Here is a 14,248-nt window from a genome sequence, read left to right as displayed (position 1 = left end):
CAATTGACGTTGCATCGACATTACGCCAGCATAGGCTGTTTTTCCGAACCAATTTAGAGACCTGGCGTGGCCCTCTGGTAAAATACCTGATTGCCACGCAGAATGCTTGGGTTCAATTCCTGCCGGGATCGTAATTTTCATTCTTTCCATTCGTCGGGTCAACGCTGCCGATGTCGGTTTTCTTAAGGCTGTCGCATTTAAATTACCAATGTCTGTTCTCGCCGTTCCTGGGTAGGTTGAACTGTCAATCACCTGTCGCGCATACCCGTTCACTGTGGCCCGCGGTAAACGGGCATGTGCCACGCGTGTTTGGAGGAAAGGGTTTGGCGACGTACGCGACAGGACTTTCACGTTATTCATGTCGTGACCAGACAGTCATATTCGTCAAAACCTCTTACCCTCCCATGCCAATTTTGGTCTAAACCAACTTAAGGAGGCGACCATGAGAGCACCCTGACCTAGGCGGCTAGCTAGCTAGCTAGCTAGCTAGATAGATAGATAGATAGATAGATAGATAGATAGATAGATAGATAGATAGATAGATAGATAGAAACGCTCAAAGTGCCAAAGGTTCGCTAAGAAATGCTTCGCATTTAATAAAAAAAAAAGGAAGAGAAGGTGACAGCGCATGCGCGTGTCGCCTCTCGTCGTTGCTCTCTTTTTTTCGCGCTGTTAATTGTTGATTATGAATTGTACACCATGATTAGAATTCAGAGAGCTATTCGTAAGTTATGTACACCATTTGCCACCCGCCACTGTGGCCTAGTGGTTATGGTGCCCGGCTGCTGACCTGAAGGTCGCGAGATCGAGTCCCGGCCGCGGCGGCCGCTTTTTCAATGGAGGCGAAAATGCTCGAGGCCCGTGTACTTAGATTTAGGGTCATGTTAAAGAACCCCAGGTGGTCGAAATTTCCGGAGCCCTCCACTATTTCGCCCCTCATAATCATGTCGTGGTTTTGGGACGCTAAACCCCAATCAATAATTACCGAACCTCATTAACCACCGGGCGCCTTTTTTTAAAATAACTATGTAAAGTCCGATGTTAGTGTGTCAGGCTGCCTGCCATACTCTTTTCTGACATAACCAACTAGTTCGGTTGATAGAGATAGGTAGATAGATATGTTTATCGATATTGCCGGAGTCTTAGATGGGTTTATCACCTGGCTTGCTAGTCCAGGTGTCGGATGATGACTGTGGTAAATACAGTGATCACATGCGTACCAATAACACACACACACACACACACAAACAAACAAACACACACACACACACACACAAGGGAGTTATTCATAGTGTTCCTTAAAGGCCTCACATTAGGAACCTGCAGCAACGCCTTCGTGTCGTGTAGCCCACAGATGGTATTTTGCCACAGGCCGAGTGGGTGACGCAGTTCCGGGGTCGAGCTGCCTCGCAAGTGCAGTTCTGGCTTCAGAATTCGCTCTGAGCAGTAGCGGTGGCAATCACACATGGCATCCTTTACCTTGTAGGGCAAGAATAATAGAAGCAACAAAAAATATTATATATATGCTCACTTTACCTTCTGTTTTTAACATTTAGATAAATCGGACCTAAGAAAACAGACACCACTGTAAAGCATTCGCGCTTAGAATTGCAAGCGCTACAGTGCGAAAAAAAGAGAACCAAGAGAAGTTATAGCAATGTCGTAAATAAGACCGCAGTGTTGCCACGAAGTCTACTCTTCCATTTCAAACAGCGTGTCAACTCTCATTTATACTGCGTGCGTACGCAGGTGCTCACGTACGTTCGAGAAGTGCATTAAACCTATATATCGCGCGCCATTTTGCTTTTTTTGAAATTTTCGTGCCCTCACAGTCGTTTGTCTTGCTCTCCGTTTCTGCGAGAATGCCGACATACTGAACCGCGCCTGCGACTGCTCGAAACAAGCCTGCAACGGCTGTTTGACGATTTATCAACACGGCCGCGCAGTCAAGCAAAAGAAGCGAGAACAACCCATTACACGAATAATTTCGTTCGCGTCTGCCCCGTTCGTCAGAATACGTACACAGCTTCAAACGCGGCCAGAAGCCTTACTTCCATTTCTCTCGCCTGTTTGATCGTTTGTATTTTTTTCTCAAACAACTCAATTTATTGGTTAAAAAATTCATCCGTCTCGCTCGATACGCGAGTTCACTCTAACCAGGGAGCAGGTGCGAGTATAACGTGTACTTTACGAGACGAGAACCTGCGAGATGCCGGCTTTTGCACTGCCTCGCTTTCGTGATTTCTTCTCTTTTTTTTCTCTCTCTCTTTTTTTTCTTTCTTTTTTTCTTCATTCTCGCAGTTGTTGGTTTCCCGATACGAAGTTCAAGAAACGTGTTGTTATTGGAAAAACGCGGAATCCCCCCGAGGCAAACCACTCGGTTTTGAAGGCGTCGGCCCCGGCAGACAACGGCCATCGCACTTTTTCTGTCCTCCTCCTCTCCATCTATTTCTCCGCTGTCTCGAAGTGTTCCTTTCCCCCGTTCACTCTCGGGGCATTCGGCACAGCTGTTGCACGTCGCTGCGGTTGGATGGATTGCCCACGTCCAAAACGAATAACAATCCCTCGCTCAAGAGGGTCGCACAAATACATACACACGCTCGCACAAAACAAGAGAGCACGCGCGCAGGGAAACGGTCCCAAACTGGAGGGCCCGCCATTGCTTTCTGTAAGCAGTTTTCGCGGCACTGCTTACTTGATATTAAAAAAAATGTAAGAATGCAGGTTCACGAGGAGCATCACACATTGCATTAGTATCATTAGTAAGTTGTAATGCTGGCTTTACTAGCACTACATATGTGGGTATTTTGCTTGGTTACCTGCAAAAGAACCTCGGCAGCTCTTTGCAAAACAATCTATAACTCTTAAAAGAAGAAAAGCACTTTTGCACGTTTGAAAAACAAACATCGGTAGACGGCTCCTACCCATGAACGTACCGTTCACCGCTTTTATACTTCGCGTTGAGGCGACAGACGGCACGAAAACCGCTTCGTTCCCTGGAGCGGCCGTATTCCATTTCTCCAGCGTTTCGGGGAGTTACGCGTGATCGGACCCTAAAGGAGTCAGCTTCTGGCCTCGCTTCGTATAACACTCCAATTTGTTGCTGTCGCATTCAGTGCTTCGCCCTTGCGGCGAAACTGTCACTTTTCTCTAATCCACCACTGCATGTAACATTGACTCATTAGTAGCGAAACCTATACTGAAGGAAAATATAAAGAGCTAGAGGGTTCCCACTCACTTGTATGCATAAAAATGCATGTCCTGGTGTTAAGTGCTGCTCACCGCTGATTAGGGGTGTTTATGCGCTAAACATAAATAACTTTATTAAAACATAATGTTTGTGGAACGCCGATATTGCACCTACAATCTATTCATGTAAACAGGTGCCTTGGCACCAAAAAAAGTGCCCTGCAGAAACGAGCTCAGATAAACTAGGTGCTCAGCAGACTGCAGCATCGAAAGAGAGTTTAGGAAACGTTGCGACTTTCCTGCGGCGCAGCTAGGGTATATGTTGCATTCGGCCTACAGAAATTACGGTTTTTTTTTCCTTTATCTGTTCATTTATTCACACATGGACCAACATCTCTAAACGTATATAATGTTTATCGTTTTCCTTTCTATTTTCAGCGATGATCGTCGACTGCCAAGAAATAAGGTCTGCTTCTCAATTAGAACGACGTCAGACATTACGTCACGCTGCCTGAGCGTTCACATGGCAACTCGTGAGAGTGAATGCGACTTGTTCGAAATCGATCGAAGGTAAGCCGAGCCAAAACCGATCAAATGTCGCAGGTCATTGGACGTTAGTAGCTGGCGCCCGTGTGTCTGAAAGAACTACAGTGCAATGACGCCGCCTTTGTTTCTGCAAGTCGGCTGATCATCTGAGACTTCGTACGTCATCACGCCTCCTCCAATGGTAGTGGCTTATTCTGCCGCTGCACTTGCGCTGTTATAAATGTCACTCCAGGCTCTGTACGTAAATTAAATAAACTTGACTAAAAAGACAGAAAGAAAACCGTACTAGGCAAAGAAACACCACAGAACAATTGCAGGGTGCATGGGTGTGGGCCAATAGCCGAAGCATCTACGTCTACATCTACAATTGCATTTGAAGCACGGTGCCATAGCCCTTGCGCACGCGTGCACATCAAAGCGTTCGGCGAGGAACGCAAGTCACGTGCTACCGTTGGAACCCTACCGGTTAGATGACTCCGTTAGTTATCAGCCTTCGTGCGAAAATAACACACAACTAATCCATTGCGAACGTCTAACGGACAGGCGTTGCCATACGAAATAATAATTTCAGACACGCTTCTACAACACGCCCAAACTGTTCTGTGATGTATACCTCTTTTTGTACATTACGCTGGAGCGCTCGATATAGCAAAGAATTTCGCCGCTGACGCATTGTATGGCGCATTGCATTCTATTTATGTTCATACGCAACAGAATACACGGCGCTGATTCTTTCAAATAAAATGACGAAACGTTAAAACGTGGTGCGTTTGGCAGCGTCAGATTTGATAACGACATTCTCACAAAACTTATCTCGGATCTTTCTATGAATTTCGACGCCCGAGGGGTTGCACCTTGGAACACTGAGGCAACACTCCGTATATTGTCACGCGCGCTGACCGCTCGTGGACCGTGTCCCACTGAAATTACTTGAATATATATGAGGCAGGTTTGATTCGACCTATTGTGAGAGAAAACTTGAATTTTTAAATGCGACTCGAATTTTGTTTTGTTTTTATTGCGATAGCAATTATATGGACAGTCTCGGCTGGAAAATGTCCGTCCCCGTCGTCGTCATTCACCGTATATGTATAAGTGTGTATATATATAGAAAAGCCACAAAGAAAAATAATTCAGAAATTCTTTCCGACGCGCGGAATCGAACGGGCGACCTCTCGCTTTGCAGCCCGCCGCGTTAGACGTTAGGCCACGACAGCACCGTCTTTCAGCCTGCTAACGGCGAGCTATTTATATACACCATGTAATTCAGCATGCTTCCTTAGTGACCACATAGATGGCGCGACGTGCGCGTATGTGGCGCTCTTTAAAGATCGTCGCACCGCTCTCGCGAACGCCGTTGCTCTTCGCTCTACAGGGCTTGGTCGCTTTCGTGCGCTTTTTCAATTAGTATGACGGATTTTGGATGGCCGACGTACCTTGCAGATGACATCACCCACATACACACGTGCGCGCACTTCTCATTATTAAGCCATTATATTGATTTTGGTGCTCTCCTCTGATCCTCCTCGCTGCTACGTACTTTTCCTCATTTACTACTTTGAGCGTGCTTGAAGCGTATTTTCTGCGCAAGAAAAAAAAAAGGAAAGGCGTGTCTATTTCTTAAAGCGGGGCTGGCCACAGAGTAATTGCCGGCTTACGTGCGATGATGTTGGCCATGACTGCGTAGACCTCATTGCTTTCGTCCCGGGTACCACGACAAGTGATACTTGCGCCGAAACTCTGACGTCATTCTCGTTACGTGCAGCCAGGGTGGTTCCACGCGCATACACGCATCCAACGCAAGGGAAGCGTGAAAGCGCTGGTGCTTGGAACAGGGAAGCAAGTCTCATTTAGGGTGATTTATGCGTATGTGCGTAATATATGTCAAAAAGAGCTAACTGCAGCGGTACGGCCGCATTCCTCTGGCTCCTTACGCGACAGAAATTAGGTCAGCATTTGTCTCGAATTCGCCGCTAAGTCTAAGGAGGTAGAAGTGCGAGTGGAGTGGCTGCATTAATTCACAAAAGTTAGGAGGGATGAGGTGGTGTTTGCAAAATCTGTGCGAGACGCCGCCGCAGAGGCGTAGCCAAGGGGGGGTTGGGGGGTTCAACCCCCCCCCCCCGAAATTTTTTAGTTTTGCTTGCATATATATACACGCACACATACAAACGCACGCACGAACATACATAAAGTATGGTTGACCCCCCCACCCCACCCCCGAAAAAAATTTCTGGTTACGCCCCTGTGCTGCCGGTGAACTCATTTTGTTGTTCAGTATCGCATATACTGCACATAGATTTTCTGTTATGATTGTGTTTTGTTCCGTTTTTTCTGTCCCGTTTGGCAGCCTTTGTCCATGTCGAATATAAACTTCCATTGAAACAACTCAAACATGAAGAGCCTAGTACTGCTTTTCTTCGTCATTTGGACCGTGCTCTTCACGAAGCTCTTCCCGCGTAGAAAGCACACCTTGACGGATGAAGAAAAAAGGTAAGACTCGTACCATGCTTGAAGCATGCAGCTCTCAAGTGGCCGAAGCTATGTTTTACATTTATGTGTGTGTGTGTGTGTGTGCGTGCGTGTGTGTGTGTGTCTGTGTGTGTGTTTAAACATTTGAGACGCAATATACACAGCAGTGTACACCACTTGTTTTTGCCATGTGTGTCAACTATGGGCTTGGAAAGAGCGAGATACATCGAGCTCTGGATGAACTGAACCTCCTGCATAATAAATTTGTCTTCACTTAGCTTCAATTTGCAGTGTACTATTACGTATGATCACCTTACTGAAGGTACTACCACGTTCGACGAGTCGTTCGATGTGGTGCATCCTGAGAGCTATGTGAAGGGCAGTGGTGGGCAGTATCGAAGATACATGTATCTTAGATACTATCTTAGATACTCTTTGGTATCTTGTATCTGTATCGCGATACGTCTCGCAAAACGAGTATCTGTATCTGTATTTCCGATACATTCAGCAATGTATCGTGTACCTTAAGATACAAGATACTGCCATAAAAGCACCACCGTGCGAAACAATAAACGTCGACCGGAATTCTAGTTCTCAAGCTGATATTGTTGCCACTAAGCCACCCGAATAAAACTAACGACAGTGGCATATTTGTATATTTACGCCAGAGCGCTCCAGCGAGCACAGGTGATGAGGTTTAGGCGTCCCTATTGGTGGAGCAGAGTCACGTGATGGCGCTCGAGTCATCTAAACAAAAACGCAGCCTACCTTTTTTTTGTAGATGTTTTCTTTTTTTTTAGTTGTGTTGATATCATGCCTCTTGCTCATAAGCACCGGGCGCGGGGCGAGTTTGGACTGGTGGTGCCTCTATCGGTGGAAGCGGAGAACTAATGGCATGTGGGTGCCGGAAAGGGGCAGGCGCTTGCTGCGTGGACGCGGGGCTGGACGTTGACTGCGCGTCACTGCGCTCTCGTCGCTTGTGTCCTGCCCTGCCAAAATGCAGGGGTGTGCGAATTTCAGAACCGAATTGAATACGAATCCAACAGTGATGACCCCGAATCGGATACGAATGCAAATCGAATACTGTGCGAATAGTAAGACAACCATTTTCACAGCAGCTCTAGGCGGGTAAGGTAACAATTTGTAAAACAGCCCAAGCATTCCACAACATTTCATTTGAAACAAATGTTCACAAGCTTTAACAAAGAAACATTACGATTACTTTTAACCGAGAAAAAATGCCGCAATTATTTAACATGAGGCACGCGCGTATACAGCAGCAACTATAGAGCCTTCGAAATATTTTGTAACTGCTGGCTGAAATATAGCAGCGACTACAGTCTTCGAGGTGGTACTTTTTCAACAGCTTTTAAATAAAACTGATTCATAAGTATTAAGCAAGTGTCATGAGTCATGTCATGTAGTGGATTGATGACGCTGTCGCATCAGCGACACTGGAGGTTTAAGCAAAAGCGCCTTTATCCTGTGATCAATATAGCGTCGATAGTCCCGTAAGTACACAGGCTTCATGCATCTAGGTAATACGGTGATGAAAACAAGAAAAGTTACCCCTCGCTGTACCAACGTCTCATTAATTCGGGCATTTTTCGTCAGTGCTCATTATTCTAAAAATGTTCGGTATATCGAATATGCACTATTCGATTCGAGTACCGAGTCGAATAGAAGGTTATTCGATTCGTTATTCGAAATTTTCGAATATTCGCACATCGGTACCCGTCTGCAATCGCCGTCGACGCCGGCCTTGCTCGTGCACCGGTCGCCAATGACGGCCTTCGTTGCGTCAGGCTACGTGAAATACACAGACTGAAAATTACCATAGCTGTTAAAATATTAGGAACGGCGAAGCATCGAAAAGAAAACAAAACGGTAACAGGAGTGTGCGAGTACAACTATATATCGCGTAAAAAAAAGACGAAAAGCGAATGGGAGACGTCTGCTTTCCTTTTTTAAATGTTGGGAGATAATGTTAACGTGTAGACAGAATAACAAAGTATTGAAAAAATAGAAAAGGGGCTACTTACATCTAGCTCTACATCGTAGCTTATCGCGTGCACGTGACCTGCTTCGTGCAATCGGCGACCCTTCTCTAGAGCAGACGCACGAAAACGCGTACGCCAGCTGATCAAGCCTTTAAAACCGCAGCGCAAAATAACTGGCAGCGCCATGGGTGCACTTGCGCTGTCAGGACTCGCCCTCCCGCGAGGCGCCCTCCAGACAACGGTGCGGAACAGCGAGTTCGGCAGTTAAAATATGCAAAGATGCTTATTTTACAACGTGTCGCCAATCGAACCTGTCTCGTTTGCAGTCCCGAAAGGGAGGAGGCATGGTGCCCCTTCTGGTCCGCCCTCCGAACGAAAACAAACGCCTAAAAGCGCAGCACCCCACAAAGAACATCACTCGTTTGCTTTTACGACGGCGCTCCTTGGTGGGAAGATATGAAAGGGTAACGTGTCATCCTTTCTAGGTGAGTTGGCGACCCTTAAACGCGCCCACGATCGCAAAAATGTGTTCAGATAACAGGGCGACAGGCCCTGTTATCTGAACACATGTTCGAAACTCGAAGGCTACGTGCATTGTTCAAAAGAATACTGTTGCTGCCGCTTCTGCTTGCCTTGGGCGCCAAACGGCAAACGCAATAGCGTACAACTTCGGATGGTTCAACAAGAAACGCCGCTGCTTCTCTTCGAATACCGTTTCCAACGTAAACAGAGCCTACTGTGCGTCGTCTGCTTCACATGCCAGTGCTGTCTCTGCCGCCGCTTGCGGCGCTGTTCGGGAGGAGCGCTGCTGGCGCCTTACGACGGCCGCCCGGTGCCTATAGCCACTGCACTCTGCTGCGTACTCATATGCGTGCAGCGTCTTTCGCACAAATTCTGATGCCGCTATACTTTCGCAATCCAAGTTTGTCTTGCGTGGTGCTTCCTTGCAAAGTCTCAAGAATGCAAGAATGGGGCTGCTTTGTGTCTCGCGGCTTTCACACATCAGGGATTTTAATGATCTCGTGGATGTAAGCTTGACTTACCTAAGTACGATCAGATCGTCTTACATGCAAATGAGATTCTAGCAACCGTCCCACTATCGGTGCCGACGTTAGATGCAATATAACAAGCATTTACGTAACTGGGAATATTCTGACGTACTGTGTCTTTGTTCTTCCTGCTATATTGTTAGAGAAGTTCTTTCAATGATAATTTGATTTTAGCACAAGTGCTCTCATTGCTATCCTCCATTTGCATCCCGCACATTACCTATAACAGCGAAGCTGTTCAGCAAGTCGTTCCTTGTCGGACGAACTAAAAAACTGTCTGCATCATAAACGGGTATGTGCCAGAGAGATGGGGTAAATTCCCCTACTTATCACTGGACAAAACACGTTGCGGGGCTAGTTGGTGAAACATTTTTATTTAAATATTGTAGCGCTACTTTAGACGAGGACAAGAAGAAAGGTACTACATGACAGGACAGGCGCTGACTCCAACTATTTTTATTGAAACAACCGTACAGCATTTTATAGCAATAAAAGACAAGGAACGCATGCGCATTCATGAGGAACAGTGGATGGGGTGGGATTCGCGCACGCTGTCACTTTTTGCTTAGTACCTCAAATTCACTAGCATGCAATGATATAGATGTGGTGCTGATGCACACGTCGCCTTTCTGTGTGATGAAAAATGCTTCTCATAGTTCCCGAGCTAATCTATCTTTACTTCTGCTTAGGATTTTTATTTTCACTGGTCCCCTAAAAATGAAGAAGGCAACAGTTAGCCTAACAAATTGCTGCGAAGCGATGGCGGTGAGCTGAAGTCCCCGAGTACGTACAACGAGAGGATACCAGGTAACGGGAAAGGTAACGGCGGCTTCGAGAAGACACCGAAGCGATGGAAGGCCTACGCCAACGACGATGGAAGGCGCCTGATGCCGTCCGGCTCTTCTACTCGAAAGACGAAGACTGGCCCTAGTCATAAGCTGATCGGTCTTCATGCGCCGTAACAGCGAAGTTCATCCCCGCTACAGCCAACTTAAAGCAAAAGTTCAGTAACGTTACAGCCAAGTTCAAGCCAAATTCAACCTCACTACAGCCAAGTTCAAGTCAAGTTCAAGCCTCTACAGCCAAGTTCAACCTCTCTACTTCCAAGTTATGCCTAGATAAAGCAATAAATATGCATGAGACCGATCAGCTTCGCTGTGTATCGAACTTTGCGCGGCTTAGTGCAATCTTTAAGCCATCTTTTTAGCCCGTCTGCTTATTGTAATATGTCATTTGTAACTTGCTGCTAAAATACGTTCTCTTCTTTATTATTATTTTTTAACTGTCTACGAACCTGCTTTTATTTCATATTTCGCGGACTTTCTTTAAAAGCCCGAAAATATTCACCACGCAGCATGTACGCTGCGAAAAAAAAATGGATCGTTCGTTTTTAAATGCGCTCTACGATGTGTCGAAGCACAGTTGTCCCTAAAGTGCATATTAAGATGTCGCATAATTGACCTTATTTAATTAACCTGTTAAGTTTAGTACAAAACATGCCATAACAAGCGCCACATCACGGTAAACCAAATACCTTCGGTTTCATTTAGCGGCAATTAACCCATTTTTATATTTGGTTCTACTTACGTGAAACACCCTGTACACTTATTCACTTTGATTGTTTAGTACGAAACCACCTTGCTACTTGATTTAAATATATTGGTTTTCTTTCGTCTAGGTCCACTTAAAATATTCTTATTGCTACAAATCTGCAGGTAGCAGAGCCAGAAGTGGCAATAGTGTGAATATAGCAGGCGATAACCTGCGGCGCCTTGTGCTTCTTGAACACGTCTGAGGCGTTTCCTGGCAGCTCAGGTTCTCTCTAAGAAATGGTAAAAGAGTGCACGTTAGTGAATATGCTCCCAGCGAACGGTTTACGCCAGCAGATAAGTAAAATATGAAAAATCACTGCAGTTTTATGTACTGAATTGTGAGTGCCGACTGTGTAGTTCATCTTCACACGATGCGTCGCAAACAATATCGCTACCAACATTGTTGCTGCTCTACACCTGTCGGTGGATGCGGTATTACGAAAGCAAAAATACGCTTGCGGACAAGGTAAGACTGCACAGCGGTAGTTGCGTAATTGTGCGGAGGCTTCTTAATGACGTTCTTGCAAGTAGATGGCAACCTGCTAGCTGGTCGCTAAGTAGAGCAGCGACACCCATAAATTACAGAAGTGTTACGCAAGAACCACTAACAGCGCAGCGGTTAAAGAGCTGTCATGTTAAGCAGCCAAACAAACCCCAATATGTTGTTTAGGAATGAAACTAGTATACCTTGAGCAAGAAAGTTTGTATCTTGTGATACAAACATTTATTTTGTTAAAATTAAACGAAGTTGGTCGCAGTTGAGAAACTTTCAAGTAAACACGTTTCTACATAGGCGTTTGCTGCTTCATTATGTAGATCTACAATAGAAAATTTGCAAATGTATCGAAGTATCTTAAGATACAATTGGGAAGTATCGTACCGGATACAATTATTCAGGGCGTATCTTGTATCTATATCTCAAATACTTCTTGCCCAAGTATCTTGTATCGTATCGCGATACAATTTCAATGTATCTTTGCCCAGCCTTGCTTACATTGTTGTTGTTATGTGAACACAAGTGGCCCTTACACCCGAAGAAATGCGTACCTGAAACTATGGGCTATTCGATTAGTGTACGGAATCGAATACAACGCTATTCGATTCGTTATTCGAAATTTTCGAATATTAGCACACCCCTACTATTTTTCTATTTTATTATCTTTAAATTTAAGGAGATAGTTCTTTGAGATAGGGGTATAAGGAGAAAGGTCGACATTTAACGGTTTGGTATCAGTAATAAAAGAGTCCTTAGCTCTAGAACTGTAAGGGTCCTCTGTACGCTCCGTTCTTGGTGATCACTGACTCGCCACATATATAACTCCTTTTACAGTTACATGCTTACTCTCTTTTGAACAGTCGCGCCTCTACGACTTTCCTAAGAGAGTACAATAATATCGAAAAGGGAGTTAACGTGTATCTTTAAAGGGAGTTATATATGTGGCAAGTGAGAACGGAGCGTAAAGAGGACCTTTACAGTTCTAGAGCTAAGGACTCTTTTATTACTGATACCAAACCATTAAATGTCGACCTTTCTCCTTATACCCCTATCTCAAAGAGCTATCTCCTGAAATTTAAAGATAATAAAATAGAAAAATAGTAAGGGTGTGCTAATATTCGAAAATTTCGAATAACGAATCGAATAGCGTTGTATTCGATTCCGTACACTAATCGAATAGCCCATATTTGAGTTACCGAATATTCTTATTGCTTTTCGAATAATCAGCACCGACGGGAAAACCCCAAAGGAACAACACGTCGGAAGAGCGAATGATATGGTGTTTTTTTTTAATTAATGAATTGCGAAGATGCATGCAGTTTAAGGTCTTACTGGACAATATAAAATTGCCTGATCACCAGATGAAGAATTTTTGTCCTTTAAACTCCAGTGTCGCCGAAGCGAATGTGTATTCGCTCTACTATCATTATCGTGAGATTCATAAAGTTCATTCATGAAACATTATTTACCTTTTAGGCCTTGGTATTATTTAAAATCTAGTGACAAAGCACCACCTCGAATACTGCAGCAACTGCTGTATTCATCCTGCAGTTAAAAAATACCTCGAACGCTCTAGTCGCTACTGTATACGAGCTTACCTCAGTTCACATAACTGTGGTATCTTTTGTCATCTAAAGTTAACGGTAATGTTGCTTCGTCAAATTTGTGAATATTTGTCTGAAATAAAAAAGTTGTAGAATTCGAGGCGCGTTTTGAAAATGGTTGCCTTGCTATTCGAAAACTACTCGAATAGTATTCGATGTCGTATTCGATTCGGTATGATCACTATTCGATTCGTATTCGATTTGGTTCTAAATTTCACTATCGCACACCCTTACGAAATAGCTTTCTTTTCTCTGAAGTTCAATTATAAAACAGACAATCATTTAGGAGTTTTCATTTTGTGTACAGGACACTGGAGTAGTATTTTTGCAACATTAAGCAATTCTTGCCTCTCCAGAAGCTTTGTTTCACGCAGAGAATACACAAGGCCACTTGCGCTGGCATCTCGGATGTTGATGGTAACCTATGCTTCACCCAGGCACAACAAATAAGTGTAGAACGCTTGTGCTGAACATCAGTTGAGCATTATTTTCAAAAGCAGTGAGTTGCACAAATTAGGTTGAAATGAGATCGCGGAGCTTACCATCCTGATAATGTGTCGTCTCTATAAGGAGGTTATGTATGGATAGCTTTAGATCGACTACGACCATTTGGAGCTATTTATCGCTCACTCATAGCACGGTATACGAGCGTTTCGAATCCGGCGCCGCCAAGGACGGTATGCAATCACTGTGTGCTTTGTCTCTGACGGCAAAGGGATCATTTACTTAATTTCTTTTTTTTTGCGTTTTGGTTGGTTATGAATTAGTTTCATCAATTTACTGTAAATTATCCGTTACCTTGATATGGGCGTTTTTCTTTTAAAATGGCTTGTTGATTATTTTCTTTGTTTTTTAGCTCTCTCGCTGAAATAGCTTTTCTCTTCCTTGCACTTTTGTTGTTGTTGTTGTTGTTGTTATTGTTGTTGTTGCTGAGCATGATTGTGGTGCTTAAAATGTTGACCACTAACGCTGGTGTTAAGAAATAGGTACAAGCGTTGCGTGCTAAGATAACTTTGATTATCTAGTGATATGACGAGGCAGTTTGAGTGAGAAAATGGCACGTGGCTTTGTGCGCACTTGAAAAGCGTGTTTGCTTTAATGATATTCAGTTGTAAGTAAGCACAGCGGCCGTCCGGTGTACTGTGTGTAATCTTTGTCCATGTATCTTTTTTTTCTCTCTGAGTTCTGTGGGGTTAACTAAGAACCAACTTGTCCAAATCAAAGTCCTGGTTGAGTTTCGCACGCCGCGCAGGATCTCTTTGCGAGATTTCGCCAGAAAACACAGAGCACGCTAAAACTCGCA

General features: G+C 44.5%; 1 protein-coding gene across 1 annotated transcript in view; it reads left to right on the top strand.

Moving 5' to 3' along the window:
• The window catches only part of LOC119395996 (venom serine carboxypeptidase), a 29,850-nt gene that overhangs the window by 1,953 nt on the left and 13,649 nt on the right, over positions 1–14,248 (top strand). The window contains exon 2 of the mRNA XM_049416853.1: positions 3,628–3,759. Coding sequence (XP_049272810.1) covers positions 3,713–3,759 — 47 coding nt within the window. The 5' untranslated portion in view covers positions 3,628–3,712. The remainder of the gene's footprint in view (positions 1–3,627; positions 3,760–14,248) is intronic.

Source organism: Rhipicephalus sanguineus, chromosome 6, assembly GCF_013339695.2.
Source record: "Rhipicephalus sanguineus isolate Rsan-2018 chromosome 6, BIME_Rsan_1.4, whole genome shotgun sequence".
In the NCBI taxonomy this organism is placed as follows: Eukaryota; Metazoa; Arthropoda; class Arachnida; order Ixodida; family Ixodidae; genus Rhipicephalus; species Rhipicephalus sanguineus.
Note: the sequence above shows the minus strand (reverse complement) of the source record. Positions and strands in the feature narration are given on the sequence as shown.